At 44.6% G+C, this 14810-nt stretch overlaps 1 protein-coding gene across 2 annotated transcripts in view; it reads right to left on the bottom strand.

The window, feature by feature from the left end:
* CSMD1 (CUB and Sushi multiple domains 1) overlaps positions 1–14810 on the bottom strand; it is a 1903837-nt gene that overhangs the window by 719988 nt on the left and 1169039 nt on the right. For both annotated transcript variants that reach the window (XM_082715632.1, XM_082715633.1), the window contains exon 6: positions 1491–1603. In XM_082715632.1, the coding sequence (XP_082571758.1) occupies positions 1491–1603 (113 nt within the window). The remainder of the gene's footprint in view (positions 1–1490; positions 1604–14810) is intronic.

Below are 14810 nucleotides of genomic sequence, written 5' to 3'. Positions count from 1 at the left end.
CAAATTACTCTTAGTTTTCTACTTCTTGCCCAAAAAGATACATTGAAGGCATTATGGGATTTAAATTGTGCTTTAGAAGGACACATTCAGACCATTTGCTAGAACATTACTAAAATCTCCCAAAGTGGCTGACATGACTTTGGTTTCCATCCTGCCTTTCATGGGGGTTGTTTGCAAACTGTTTTTCTGACCAATGAGATTCTGGACATGGGGGTTATTATAATTTCCTCATTTCGGGGTCCTGGCGTGCACACAGTGAGTGCTTAAGGAATGTGCTCTAAACGTTGAACTCTCGACATTCTCACAGTCATGATTTGGGGGAAGATGAGAGGTTTCCTGGGAGCACATCTTGCTTTCTGACACAGTAATACTATTGTTCCTTGCAAATGCAAAGTGGACTGTTTTCAGTGGATCTCCTAATAAATTGAATACTTTTTATGGTATTGATAAGGATTATTAATTTTTAAAAACATATGTGTGGGGCACCTGAGTGGCTCAGCCAGTTAAGGGTCCGAATCTTGATTTCGGATCAGGTCATGATCTCAGGGTCCTAGAAAGGAGCCCCAAGTCCTCCACGGGGGATTCTGCTCTCCGCGGGGAGTCTGCTTCAGCATTGCATCTCCTCCTCCCTGCCCTGGTCTCTCTCTTTCTCCCTCTCTCTCTCTCTTTCTAAAATAAGTAAATAATCCTAAAAAAAAAAAATCCCAACAAAACATACGTGCAATGACACAATACTATCCAGGTATAAACACTAAAAATTTGATACAAAGAGGAAGTTTCAAAATCAGACCTGCATGTCAGTGACTACAGACTCCATTTCTCTCAGCTCCAAAAAAAACTCATGTTTTTCTTTTGATATTCACTTACCTGTAAATTATTAAAGCAGGTAGCCGGATTTATGTACTGTGGATATATTTTCCATCTGGAAGCAGTAGGATGATACACTTATGCATGTTCCTGTGACCTATATGCTGTACCAGTTTTAATGAGTGGGTCAAGAAAACAGCCAGCCAGCTACGGATATTTTCTGGTTAGCTGTATATGAGTTAAAATGAATGAATAAGAAAATTGCAGTAAGATGATAATGAAACCCTGTATTCATCTTAACATGTTTCCAATGGAAAATATTTTGTTTTGAGTGTTTATTTGTTTATTGTTCAGTTTATTTTTTTTCACTTGATTAAGTGTTTTTTGTTGTATTAAACCATGTATGTTGCAGCTTAACAATAAAAAAAACTTATTGATAAAAACTCAGTAATAATTAAAGCAAAACAAGAAAACACATGATATACTGTCAAAGTAATAAAGCTTTTACTGAGCAATTGTTCGGAGTATCTGCAGAATTTCCAGTTAATTGTGCATAAAAGAGCTAGGGGGTATTTTTAAGCTTCTATCTCTTGCTCTATCTCTAACAAGAGAATCTTAAAGTTTGAGGGTAAAAAGACCAAAATATCTTCTTTTTTTAAATATAGAAAATGGGGCATTCTTACCTTGAAACTGTGCATTAAATCCCTTGCGCCGATGGTTACTATCAGATGTAAAATGGAGTCGTAACCAATTCTTGCTACTTATAACGGGAGAAGGGAGGTTCATGCCAGTCAACCTGGAAGACAGAACCAGAAAAAATCTCCCTTGTAAACCAACCGAGCAAATGTCCTATAGCAAACCCATGTTAACAACTGACTACTGATGCTCGTTATTTGAGATCATTGTGGAGCTGCACCGAACTTTGAAAAGACCCAGTTTCATGTGTGTCCACCCATCGGTGCTGGGTTTACCCTTGATGGAGGGAAGGCTTTCGCCAACACTTGACACGTGTATTCTTCCTTATTAATGATGGATCCATGAGAAGATATTCTTTGGATCACTTGCTCCTTTTCATCAGGACCTCAATCATAACGAATTATAAAAAAGACAAGAAACGGGCAAATGGTAACACCGTGCTTTTCACTCTTTGGACGCTTCATGATTCGGTTTCACCGTTAGTGCCCTCAGATCCGCTGTTTATCACATTGGACAGCATCCCGTATTTCTAGGGGCCCATCCCACAGTTCACAGCACAGGCCTCTCCTACCCGCGGGAAGAAGTGCGGCACATAGGGAAGTGGTGACAAGCACTGTCAGAGAGATTTGAAATGAAATAAAATTATGTTTGGGGAAAGCAGTATATTAAACACAATTCAATCTTCCAAAATCAGACACAATCCATCTCTGGCTAAGCTGTTTAAGCTCCTCATCCTCCTTGACAGCGTGTGCTTTAGTTGTCAGGAAAAAAGTGAGAAATTTACTTCCTGCTGAAAACCTGCATCATTAGGAAGTGAAAGTCGTCCCAGGTGATAGAAGTTCCCCCTGTGAACTCCGCGGCAGCGTCAGTTTGGGCCGATGGCAGAGGGATCCCGGGAGTCAGGTGCTCAGGGAGGCGGCTGTGTGCGGCTGCCTTGCCGGAGCTCTTTGAACCTCCACCTGCCAGTCTGTAAACTGGACCCGGACGTATCCCCAGCAAAGGGTTAAGAAAAATGACTTTGATACATGTATAAATGTCCCTGATGCACATTTTAAATGTCATCAATGGCTCTGCATTGTGTAATTATTTTGCCAAATCTGTTTTCAAAATGACTTGCATGATTAGTGCGGGTGATCAGAAAAGGTTTAAGCAATTGCTTGTTACTGAAACCGGCGCTGCCCTTTGTGGGCTGCCCCCTGGACCTTGGAGCTTCTTGGTCAGCGGGAAACTGTATTCTGTGCGCCAGACTTACCAGGCACGGGTGGTGTGGGGACTGTTTCCCTCCCTACTCCGTTACCTGGAGGAAAACCAGCATCAAGTGAAATATAGAGGCAAGCTTTCTGATGTCGGGGTGTTCAATTTAAACTCTCAGGTTTGAAAATGTGCAGTATGCATTTACAGTTAAAAGCAAACCTTGACTGTAACCAATTCCAACAGTGTCTATGTCACTGTTTGAAATAATCATCTGTTAGAGGAAATGCACAACTCAGATCTGCCGATTTGCTTGGGTTTATGTAGCTCTGACTGTTGAAGTCGGATATAGCTGCTTCCAGGAAACATTTCATTATTTTGATATTTTGTTTGAAGGCTCCCACCCCCTCTCACCTGTTTCCCTTGGGGAGTTGATGCTACAGATTCTCTTGGAAATAGGTTACCTCTTTGTCTAATACTGGCAAGGACCAGAAAATAACTAACATCTGGATTCAGGAACCCAGAATCTATCCAGCTTACCTACATATACTTACTGAAAGTTTCATAACTGAATTCCGTGTTTATTTGTTATGGATCTTACAGTATTTATTTTTCTTCATTAAGTTCTTTTTGAATGGTTCTGATCTCAGAACCTGGGTCTGATTGCATTTCAGTGGTGTGTCAACGTGAGCAATGCACGGAAATAAACCCCTTCTTCGCTTCCCACGTGTTCCACATACCAAACCCGCACCCCCAATGCCAGCTCTGTGTTAACCGACACCCTTCATCTGCAAAGGGCCAGGCACACATATTTTATGGTTTACTCGTCGCACGGTTTCTGCTGCAGCTGTCAGCGCTGCTGCTGGAGTTCAGAGGCAGCCACAGAGCGGGGAAGGTTAGGTTCCAGCAATAGTCCACTGACAGACACTCGCTTTTCATGCTATTTTCCTGAGAAACGTAATGTTACTCTTTCTTTTCTCTCTCTTCAAGTTTATATTTTAAATTCTAGTTAGCTAACATATGGTGCGATGTTAGTTTTGGGTGTACAATATAGTGATTCAGCACTTCCGTGTATCACCCAGTGCTCATCACGGCAGGGGCACGCCTTCATCCCCAGCGCCTGCGACCCCGGTCCCCCACCTGTCTCCCCTCTGGTTCCATCAGTTTGTTCTTTGCAGTTAAGAGTCTGTTTCTTGGTTTGCCCTCCAACACTCTCTCTTCCTTCCCCTTTGCTCATCTGTTTTTTATTTCATATCACACACATGAGTGAAATCACCCCAAAGTTTATATTATAGCAGCATTATCTACTCAGACAAACTACTGGCTACAGGGAAGAACCCCAACAATCTGTCAACTGATGAGCAGAGAAAGAAGATGTGTGTGTGTGTGTGTGTGTGTGATGGAATATTACTGAGCCATAAAGGAGAATAAAATCTTGCTATTACAGTGACATGGATGGAATGAGAAAGTATTATGCTAAGTGAAATTAAGTCAGTCAGAGAAAGATAATTGTTACTCTTTGTTGATGGCTTTTCAGACATTGAACAGTGTAAAAACTGTATAGGTGAGATTTGGCTGATGGACCACAGTCTGCTGACCCTTGCTTGGATAGATATAAGGCGATTTGCAAAAATACTGAGCAGATAGATAATTAGATGATGTGTATCAAGGTCATGTAAATAGCTTCAAAAAAAATACCTTCTTTCTGTATAGATTCATTTTACACAGAATCAAATGTGAGGATTTTTAATAATTATATAATTCATTGCCCATGGTTAGAGCCATACAAATGAGTTACACTCCAGAATGGATTAATATGCATGGGTTTCTGAATCTGTCCGTGGAAAGTAACAAATACTCACATCCTCTTTCTTTGGGGTGTTGAGTTGGTGGTTGTTCTATACCACACATATTTTTGGGAATTGTGAGATTTTTGGTTCTCTTCCACAGGCCTGTGCTAATCTTAAAGCTGCCACTTAACAGTAAACTTACATTATAAAGTCAATTGTTCCTTCATTGCACACGAATTTAAAGGAAGTTGACTAACAGATAAGCCAGTGGATGTTACAATAGATTTACCAACAACTTGGATGGGTTAGAGAAGATTGAGAAGCAAATAATTTAGAAGTAAAGAATTCAATTGATGCCAAACTCTGTGGCATCAGAAAGGCACCCAAAGGTGCCCACATCTTAATCTCTAGAGCCTGTGACTACATCACCTTATGTGGAAAAAGGGGACTTCAAAGATGGGATAAAGTTACAGACAAAGGAGAGATTATCCTGGATTGTGGGGGAGCCCAACGCCATCGCCAACATGTCTACCAACGGAAGAGGGAAACAGAAGAAGAGAGTCACGGAGAAGAAGGAACCTACCCAGGAGGTCGGGGGTGCATGCGAGCTGTAACCATGGCGGTGGACCCTGCAGATGAAGAATCCATGAGCGAAAGAATGTGAGTGACCTTACAAAGCTGCAAAAGGAAAAGGCAGACATGCCTCTCCCCTGGAGCCTTGAGAAGGAACACAGCCCTCCTGACCCCTTGATTTTATTCCAGCAGAGCCTCTGGGAGATTTATAACCCATACAGCCATAAGATAATAAATTTGTGTTGGTTTAAGCCACCATGTTTGTGTCAACTTGTTACGACCACAATGGAAAAACAACCCTTTGAATATATATACTAAATGTTTCATTCTAAAGCAGTCCAGAAAGAGAAGAAATTCAGTACACAATGTCATCCCTCTAATCTCAGTTTAACACTGTAAAATAATCAGTGACTTAGCATGCATCATCATTGGCTTTTGTTTCTTAAAAGTCTTCCTTAGTTCTTAGCTCTAGGTCTTCAAAGTCTGCTGGATTTGTTTTTCAAATTGACATACACAGTGAGCAGAAGATACAAAGCAGAAACAGTTTTCAGAAAGGATTTAATAATGACATATATCAACACATGCCTTTGCTTATTAGCTGAGGGTATCTAACGTACTCTTACTTTTTAAAAAATACTAAACATGTGAAAACACAGGAAAGTAATCTGGAGAAATCAGGGGATTCAAATATATTTGGACTTAAAAAAATTAAGGACACCTCAACGTGATCTGTCAGGAAAGAGTCTTTCTGAGGGAATGTTAGATGCATTTCATTTCTGGAACATCTCAAACTAGGTCAAAAAACCCATAAAACTTCACAGTGAGAATACTGAGTGGTCCCTTTAGACATGGCTAAAGGAATTGATAGTTCTCACTCTTCCCCCCAAGATTGCCAAATTAGGCAATCTAATCCACTGGCAAACTAATTTCTTTCAAAGATTCAACAAGGTTTTGCTCCTGCCAGCAGTAAAAATAGATGTAGGACCCACAGGGTACTTAAAGCAAAGACGACCTTCTTTGAGCCAAAATAGAACTGACCAGACTGTTCCACTTTCTCCAAATAGCTTTACTATAAATTTCAGGGTTTCATTTATAATCCATCCACAACTTCCGCTCCCACCTAACCTCCCTCAGCCCCACACTTCCCCAGTATAAAATGAGGGGTTGGAGACGCTGTTCTTCTCAAATATTACAGCCTTGTGTCTGTGACTCATTCATTTTACTTATGTAACTTGAAAAACATGGAGTCAATTTATCGAGATAATTTTCCAAAACGCATTTGGAAATGCTAAAGTTCTTGAGAGAGCTCTGTCTGAGCACTTCTTTGACATTAAGCCAGATTTCTTATGTCTTTAGAAAACCATCATATAAATTGCTGGGCGTTTCTCTGTAGTTAAACGTCTTTAACTGTGATGACTAAGAAGTCAGAAAGCACTAATACCATCAACACAGACTGTAAATCACCCACCCTCCCTAAGGAGCCTGAAGAATTTCATAAAGCTCTTCACTTGGAAGAGCTGATTGCTTGTCACCCAGAGAAAGTCATTACACCCAGAGAAGTCCTTACATTTTCCTGTGCTCTCATGGACAGTAACCAACATGATTCAGAGGGTGGTGTTCCATTTATCTCTGTTTTATGAAAAGTAAATGGGAGAATCTGATACAAAAAGGGTTCCTGAAATGTCATGTTTCTGATTGAGTGTTATTTGTGTTACTAGGAAACACCATTGTCTTGTGAATATATATTGAGTTCAGACTGCTATTCTAAGCTTTATTTTAGACTTTGATGAAAGAAACAATGGACGTTAAAGGTAGTTCTTCAAATGGGAGTTCATGGAAAGAGGAGAGGCAGAAGTCTGTGCGTGTGTGTGTGCACACATAAATATACGTATACACAGAAACACGCGTAACACAATAGTTATATTGTTGGGGCCGATGCCACGTTAAAACCTGTTAAACCCCTAGGGCCTGCCTGGGCCTGCTGAGCCAGAGGGACCCCATGTTGCGTACGTAGCCGTTCTGATGTTTAATAAATGCCTCAGCAGTTAGTGATACCGGTTCCGGGTAACCGTTGCTAAAACACACACCTAAAATAAGGCCAGACAGGTAAAAAGACATGCAATTAGCCAAAGCCATATACATAGAGGTCTGCAGTTGTGCCCTATAAAAACGAGCCTGTGAGACCAAGGGGCGTCGCTCTCTTCGGAGGCGGCCCTGGCCGGTCAGTCCGACTTCTAATGCTTGGCATAGAATAAAGCTTTATATAACTTTCACTTTGTCTCTGTCTCGTTCCTTGGATAATGGACCCAACGATGTATGTATTTATAAAGATTTCTAGAAATTGATCCCAAAAGTTTTACACCCACACATCTACCCTTTGGGAGAAACAAACAAACAAACAAACAAAAAAACCACCCATCCATAGCCTCTTTAAAATCATGCCACAGAAGACGACCTCCCCATGAGAACAATCTTTCTTTCGTCACAATCAGTTCATTCTGTTTGACGTTTCTTCCACTAGCGGTGGCGTTCCTGACGAGCTGTCACATAGGCCTGCTCTCTCCAGGACAGAGTTCCTCTCTCTGGCTTCACTCTTTGCTCAATGCACACGTGAAGATTCTCTCCGGTGTAAACACTGATAACCTTCTCCTCTCTCTTTCTCTCTCTCTCTCTCGTAAGGTTTTTATTTATTTATTTGACAGAGAGAGATAGAGCAGGAACCACAAGCAGGAGGAGTGGGAGAAGTGCCAGGCAGGGAGCCCAATGTGGGGCCCGATCCCAGGACTCTGGGATCATGGCCTCAGCTAAAGGCAGATGCTTAACAACTGAGCCCCCGGTGCCCCCAATCTCCTCCGTCTTGCAAAGCTCACACACTCTTGTGTCTGTGCTCCCCTTGGATATTCTATGCTGTTTACAAAAATGATTTCGAGTCTCTTGAGTGTTCTGTCCTGTCAGATCTCTGGCTCCTCTTTCTAGGCTCCATACCTTCCCCTTGGTTTCTACACTGGGATGTGCTTGTCTGTGGTTCAGTCCCCCCCTGGAAAGCCCCATCTGCTCCTTCCTTCCTCAAGATCTTTGCACATACTGTTCTCTTGCCCTGATCTGGAACACCCAACCACCCACTGGCCTAGTCATTCCTGGTCCTCCTGTAGGTTTCGGATTACGGTTCACATTGTCATGGAAGCCTGACTTGACTGTGAAGTTGAGGTTGTTCCTCCTTGATAATGTCTTCTCCTGGCACCTCTCGTGCAGACATTTCAGTGATGTCCTGATGATTTGTGTGATTCTTTACTAAATGGCTGTCTTGCCAGTAACACAGGAAGCTTGTATTACCCCCACAGGAACCTTGTATTATCTTTCTGAAACCTATCAAAGTGCTGGGCATATAACAGACGCTCAGCACACACCGGATGCCTAAATAGAATAGCAACCTTCACAAAGCGTGCATTAGTCTATGCAACCCTTCCTGCCCCACCGCCAGGCTGCGATGTGTCGGGTGTAGGTGTTGTCCTTGTTGGATAAAACATGTTCCTTCATGGCACTGGAGGAAAGCAAAGAAGGAGAGGAGAATCAGTGCCAGGAAAATAGCAGTGGCTCTCTTTGTGCCCCAAGACCAACGTCTCTGCACGCAGATGAACACAACTCCGGGCATCAGACCTGGATGGACTCTCCCAGAGCTCCATGTCTTTCCAACCTGGACAGGAAATCTAGTGTCTCCTCAACTTAATAACCCCTTAGGACATACAGAGCAGTCACCGTTCACCTGCTCCCGAGATGTCCTCAGCACCCACCCCCAGCTCAGCCTTTGGTGGTCATTAAGCCCTTTGGCAGCTGCTTAGACACAGACACACCATGCATGCCCCATGGGTTTCTGTAAGTGACAAGCTCCCAGACGTAGAATTCTGGCCACACCAAAGCAGTCATGACAGCCGTGTATCTAAGGGAGGGATCAGAGCGTGCAACATATCCTCATCTCACAGACACCTTCTGGACCTGAGTGCAAAATTATTCAGACGCTAAGCCGCGGCCTTGCAACCTGGTGATGTCCGCTACACGCCTCTGTTCTAACCAGGCGCTGCCTGTGCCCTGGCGAAACTGAAACCTTCACTCGTGCTGTTGAATAGGTCTCATTCCCTCCCTATGCTCTCATCCACTCTGAGCAACTAGGACATCAACGACCCTAAACACAATTCAAATCAACTTTACAAATGACCTGCATGTGCCTAACCGCATCCCGGGCCCTGCAGACAGAGCTGAAGCCAGCTTCGGTGCCCAGCGTGCATCAGCAGTGCTGACACAGGACGCATGTCACCAAATGGGGGTTGCAGATTGCCATCTGCACCCCCGAGAGGGGCTTTCCACTCTTCCTGGGGGGAAGCCACTCCTACATTGGGTGATATCTGAGTTGAGACTCGTCAGCTAAGTAGATAACAAGGACCGCTGGGAAGAACAGTGACAGTCTGTGCTGATGCCCACATTCAATCCCGTCACACCCTTTTATAAAAATGCTTTCATGACCCTAAGTCAGTCTGAGAAAGACGTCAACTTTCTTAGCATGGGATTCAATGTCCTTCCTGACGAGACTCCAACCATCACCTGCCTTATCTCCTATAAGTTCTTTCCTGAGTCCTCTGTAGCCCACACGGGACCATGGCTGCTCCCTGGCTGTCCCGTGTGACCGTGCTTCCACGCGCACACCTCCTGCCCTCCCCCATCTGGAACCCTGTAGCTGACTTTTGCCTGTTTACACTCTTCTGACATTTCAAAGCTTTCCGAAAAGATTTTCCCTCTAAAACTCTTGCCCTTATTATCTGAGGTCTGACCGACCACGCTCGCCCTCACACTCCATCAGAACTTGCTCATGTTCTTCTCGTGGAAAAGGTAAGAATCTGTCTCGTATTCTCGGTGGCTGTGCAGATGTCTGCTTCCCTGACTGAACTGGGAGCCTGTTGAGGGTATCACAAGCATTTTACTAATTTCCCTCATCCTTGCAGTCCTGTGCATACAGGAGAGTCTCAATAAATCCATATTAAATGGTTTTTATGCTTTTATTTTTTGCTCATGACATGAGCAACTAAAACAGCTCCGCACCTTAACGGTCAGAAGTTAAGGTCATTGAGAGACGGCCAGTCCTACCTTTCTGCACACAGACATGTCTCTGCCAAGTAGGAATGTCGAATGGGACAGATCTGGCATCTCCTTGTACTCCTCCTAGAATAACCGTGGGACCCAAAGCGGTAACTCTGGGCTCACTTAAGACCGTGAGAACATCCATCTATGTCAAAGAAGGAGCAGGAGGAGGACAATTGAGTCTATTATAGATGGAGCAAAGGGGCCCAGGACAGACCACAGGGATTTGAGAGAGGGTCACGAACATGTCCACAACCTCAGCAAGCCAAGCATTAGGAATTAACCCAAAGGTCAAGAAAAGAGGATCATTTGGGAGAGAAAGTGACAAATCCTGTCCTCTAACGCTTAAGGACTAAATGTCAGGGAATTGCTCGAAATGAAGTCCAGGAATGGACTCAGACAGACGAGTAATAGGATAAGACAGTCAAGAGGCAGCAGGCTCAGACACCATTCCTCAGTGGGAAGTCCTCTGGGCCCCGTGTCCACCCTCCAGACGGGGAGGAGGCCGACGCAGGAAAGCAGCATCACTGCCGGGCACCGTCTCCCTCCTAGAGTGGAGAGTGGCCTCACCCTACCCAGGGTCACGCCCTTCAGGGCAGGGGGACCTGGTCCACGGCGGTGCAAGGTCCTATCTGAATTACAGGTCTCTGTGGCAGCAGACCAGTCTGGATCGAAGTCAGTGACCTGGAAAATGAAACCACCAGTACCTTTTTCTAATCCTCTGCTCTGTGCAATATCCTGGTGGGTTGTTTTACAACTATCTGTGAAGACAGGTTCTGGGTTTTGCCAACAGGAAAAACATTCTTTGTCTCCTATATTACTTGGACTTTCAAAACAGTTAACACTTGTGCTAGACATGGACGAGTATCAGTATCATTTTCTAATAATTAAAAAAGACGTTGCCTACAGATTTCCATAATAAACACATGCACAGTCAACGCGTGAAGACCAGCAAGAACAACAGTAGAAAAAGGAAAAATCGCTTTGATTTCCAGATCACTGATCATTTTCTCTTTGATATTTTTAGCATATGTGTTTTTTAGGACATTGTCAAAACTGTTTTCCCCTTCATCATGGGGTAAGATGAGTCTTGAGCTGTACACGGTCCCGTGATTGGGACTGGTATGTGTGAGTTTGCTCCTTCCGGCCACTCTAGAAAAGATGCATAATCACCTTACTGGTACGTAAAGCAAGTTTATGTATCACACATTTCTGGCACAGTCTTAGCAATGGTAGGGCTTGTCCTAAGCTTTGCCTATAATTTTGCTTAAAAAGTATTCTCATGAATATTAATCTAACATAAAATCACACAGGCTTTAGGAAACATGGACCGTAGAGATACTAAACGCATTCTTTTTCACAGGACCGACTTGGCATTTTGTTGCTGTTGGTTAATCATTCCAAGCAAATTAACCCATCTATTCCCTTGGACAGTTACATTCCCTTGGGGTGAGAACATTTAAAATCTACTCTCCTAGCAACTTTGAAGTAAATCATATTGTCTTGTTAACTACAGTCCTTATGTTGTGTACTGGTCTTCAGAAATTATTCATTCTATCATTACAAGGTTAGACCCTTTGACCAACCTCTCCCCAGGTTCCCCTCCCCCAGGCCATGATGACCACCATTCGATCTGTTTCAGAGTTTGGAGTTTCTCTATTTCACATAAAAGTGAGATCAACAGTATTTCCCTTCCTGTGTCTGGCTTATTGGGCTCAAGACAATGTTTTCAGGTTCATCATTTCATGGTCTTATGGGAGACAGAGCCATTTATCCGCCCAGGATTGTGATGTGTGTGTTTGACGTGGAATAGGTAGCATTTCTCCCATTTTACAGATGAGGAACTAAGCCTCTAGACACGGAGTATGGCTCTGGACTTAGCATACAGTCCTTGACAGGTATATCTGCCTAATGAATGCTGACTAGTGAGTTGACGGACTTTTAGATTTTTGAGAACACACATCAGTGCAAGTCTGTGGGACTCTGGGAATAGGTCAAAGACAAACCATATCCCAATTTACAACCCCTTTGCCCACTGAGCCAAATTCCAGCTGCTTCTTGAAAAGGTAGAAGAGCTCAGGTGACAGGTGAGTCAGGGTGACCTCAGAGGACTTGCTGCCAGAAAAACGTCAAGCCAGCCTCCTTGTTCAGTCAGGCAGGTCATGCTGCTGTGCCCCGGCACCGAGCAAGGGTTACCGACCTCCATCCCTCTTCCCCATTAGCTGACCTTCTTGCTGGTAGGATTCAATACCTCATTTAAGCCGTTTAACTCAAGAAGCATCGTTGGGATTGGGAGTCTGTTTCTAGGCTGACCGTGGAAGGAATGCCGAGGAGAATTTCCTAGTGTCGCAAGCGGCAGGCCCTCGTTCCCCGCACGGCGGAGCGCTCCCGCACTGCACGTCGGCAGGTGCCCGTCCTCACGCACACCGCATGTGGATCCGCACGTGCAGCAGACGAGTGTAGGAATCTACGCAGTCCACTCCGTCCACCGAGCGCCTGCTTGGCTCCTGGAGCGTTTCGCAGGCCTGTTAGGTGCGGCGGGAGGGTAGCGGCGCGGGAGGCCAAGGGGCTTCTGGGCTTCTGGGCCGGCCTCCGGACACCGCAGCTACACAACACGGCTGCGCTCGTACCGGGAAGGGCGTTTGTCTCCACAGTCGTGTGGCTCAGCAGCGTGGGAGCCACTCATCAACCACACATGGCTCCTTATCAATAACTACGGAGTTAAACTGATTAAGAATCAATGAACACATATGTCTGCTCTTGTCGTTCTCCCATGAACTTTTAAATATCCGCAGACACGGCAGGGAGACTCTCCGCCCTTGGAGGCAACTATTCTCACTTGATTTGGATCTTCTGCGGCTCCACCCTGTAGGTCAGTCACGCTGCGCCGCAGCCACGTCCTGGTCTGTGGCCACGGTCGTCCTGAGAAGAACTGAAATAGGATCCCAAGAAAGCGGTGCCGAATGGGATACGAGTATCTATTGCCTCTTGTATTTAGAAATCATTCACTTTAAAAATACGGATCGCATCCGATCGCAGGAGATCGCTACTCGGTCGTCACACCATTCCGACGCCCGCGAGCCCCGCGGGAGCTGGAGGAGAGCAGCGACTCCGGGAGCAGAACACCGACCGCGTTCTGGAGGCGGAGGAGCGAATCCGGACCCGGGAAGAGACACCGCGGGGGAGGGCGGCTCCCGGCGGGGGGAGGGGCGGCTCCCGGCGAGCGCAGGAGCCCCGGAGCGCGGAACCCGCACCTGTTCCTCTGCTCCTACCGGGGAGTCGCGCCAGAGGCTGACCTGGGTTGGAGCGCGGGGACAGCGCGGCCTCAGTCCCCGGGGGTCACAGAAGGACCGGGGGTGTGAGGGTCGCGGAGCCCGCAGGGATGGAGGCGGGAAGCCGGCGGCAGAGACGAGCCAAGAGAGAAAGAGAGACTAAAGAAGCTGAGCAAAAGAAAGACAACTACTGGACCACGAGGGAAGAATTCGAGAGATAAGAGCTACCATAAGACGCAACAATGTTAAAATAATTGGGATTCCAGAAGGAGAAGAAAGAGAGACAGGGCAGAAGGTACATTGGACAAATTATAATACAGAATTTCCCTAATATGGCAAAGGAAACAAGCATCAAAATCCAGGGGACACAGAGAATCTCCCCCAAAATCAATAAAAATAGGTCCACACCTCGTCATCTGATAATAAAACTTACAAGTCTTAGTGACTAAGAGAAAATCCTGAAAGCAGCTCAGAACAAGAAGTCTGTAACATACAATGGTAGAAATATCTGATAGGCAGCAGACTTATCCACAGAGACCTGGCAGGCCAGAAAGAACTGGCATGATATATTCAGAGCACTAAATGAGAAAAATATGCAGCCAAGAATACTATATCCAGCTAGGCTATCATTGAAAATAGAAGGAGAGATTAAAAGCTTCCAGGACAAACAAAAATTAAAAGAATTTGCAAACAGGAAACAGTACTACAGGAAATATTGAAAGGGGTCCTTTAACCAAAGAGAGATCCTAAAAATAGTAGACCAGAAAGGAACAGAGACCATATACAGTAACAGTCACCTTACAAGCAATACAATAGCACTAAATTCATATCTTTTGATAGTTACCCTGAATGTAAATGGGCTCAATGCCACAATCAAAATACACAAAGGATCAGAATAGATAAAAAAACAAAACCCATCAATATGCTGTCTACAAGAAACTCATTTTAGACCCATAGACACCTCCAGATTGAAAGTGAGGGGGTGGTTTGGGGTGCCTGGGTGGCTCAGTGGGTTAAGCCGCTGTCTTCAGCTCACGTCATGATCTCATGATTGAGTTCCGCATCAGGCTCTCTGCTCAGCAGGGAACCTGCTTCCTCCTCTCTCTCTCTGCCTGCCTCCCTGCCTACTTGTAATCTCTCTTGGTCAAATAAATAAATAAATCTTTAAAAAAAAAATCTTTAAAAAAAAAAGAGAAAGTGAGGGAGTAGAAAACAATTTATCATGCAAATGGACATCAAAAAAAAAAAAAAAAAAGCTGGGGTGGCAATCCTTATATCAGATCAATTAGATTTTAAGACAAAGACTATAGTAAGAAATGAGGAAGGACACTATATTACCCTTAAAGGGTCT

Source organism: Mustela nivalis, assembly GCF_964662115.1.
Source record: "Mustela nivalis genome assembly, chromosome: 20".
Taxonomy (NCBI): Eukaryota; Metazoa; Chordata; class Mammalia; order Carnivora; family Mustelidae; genus Mustela; species Mustela nivalis.
Note: the sequence above shows the minus strand (reverse complement) of the source record. Positions and strands in the feature narration are given on the sequence as shown.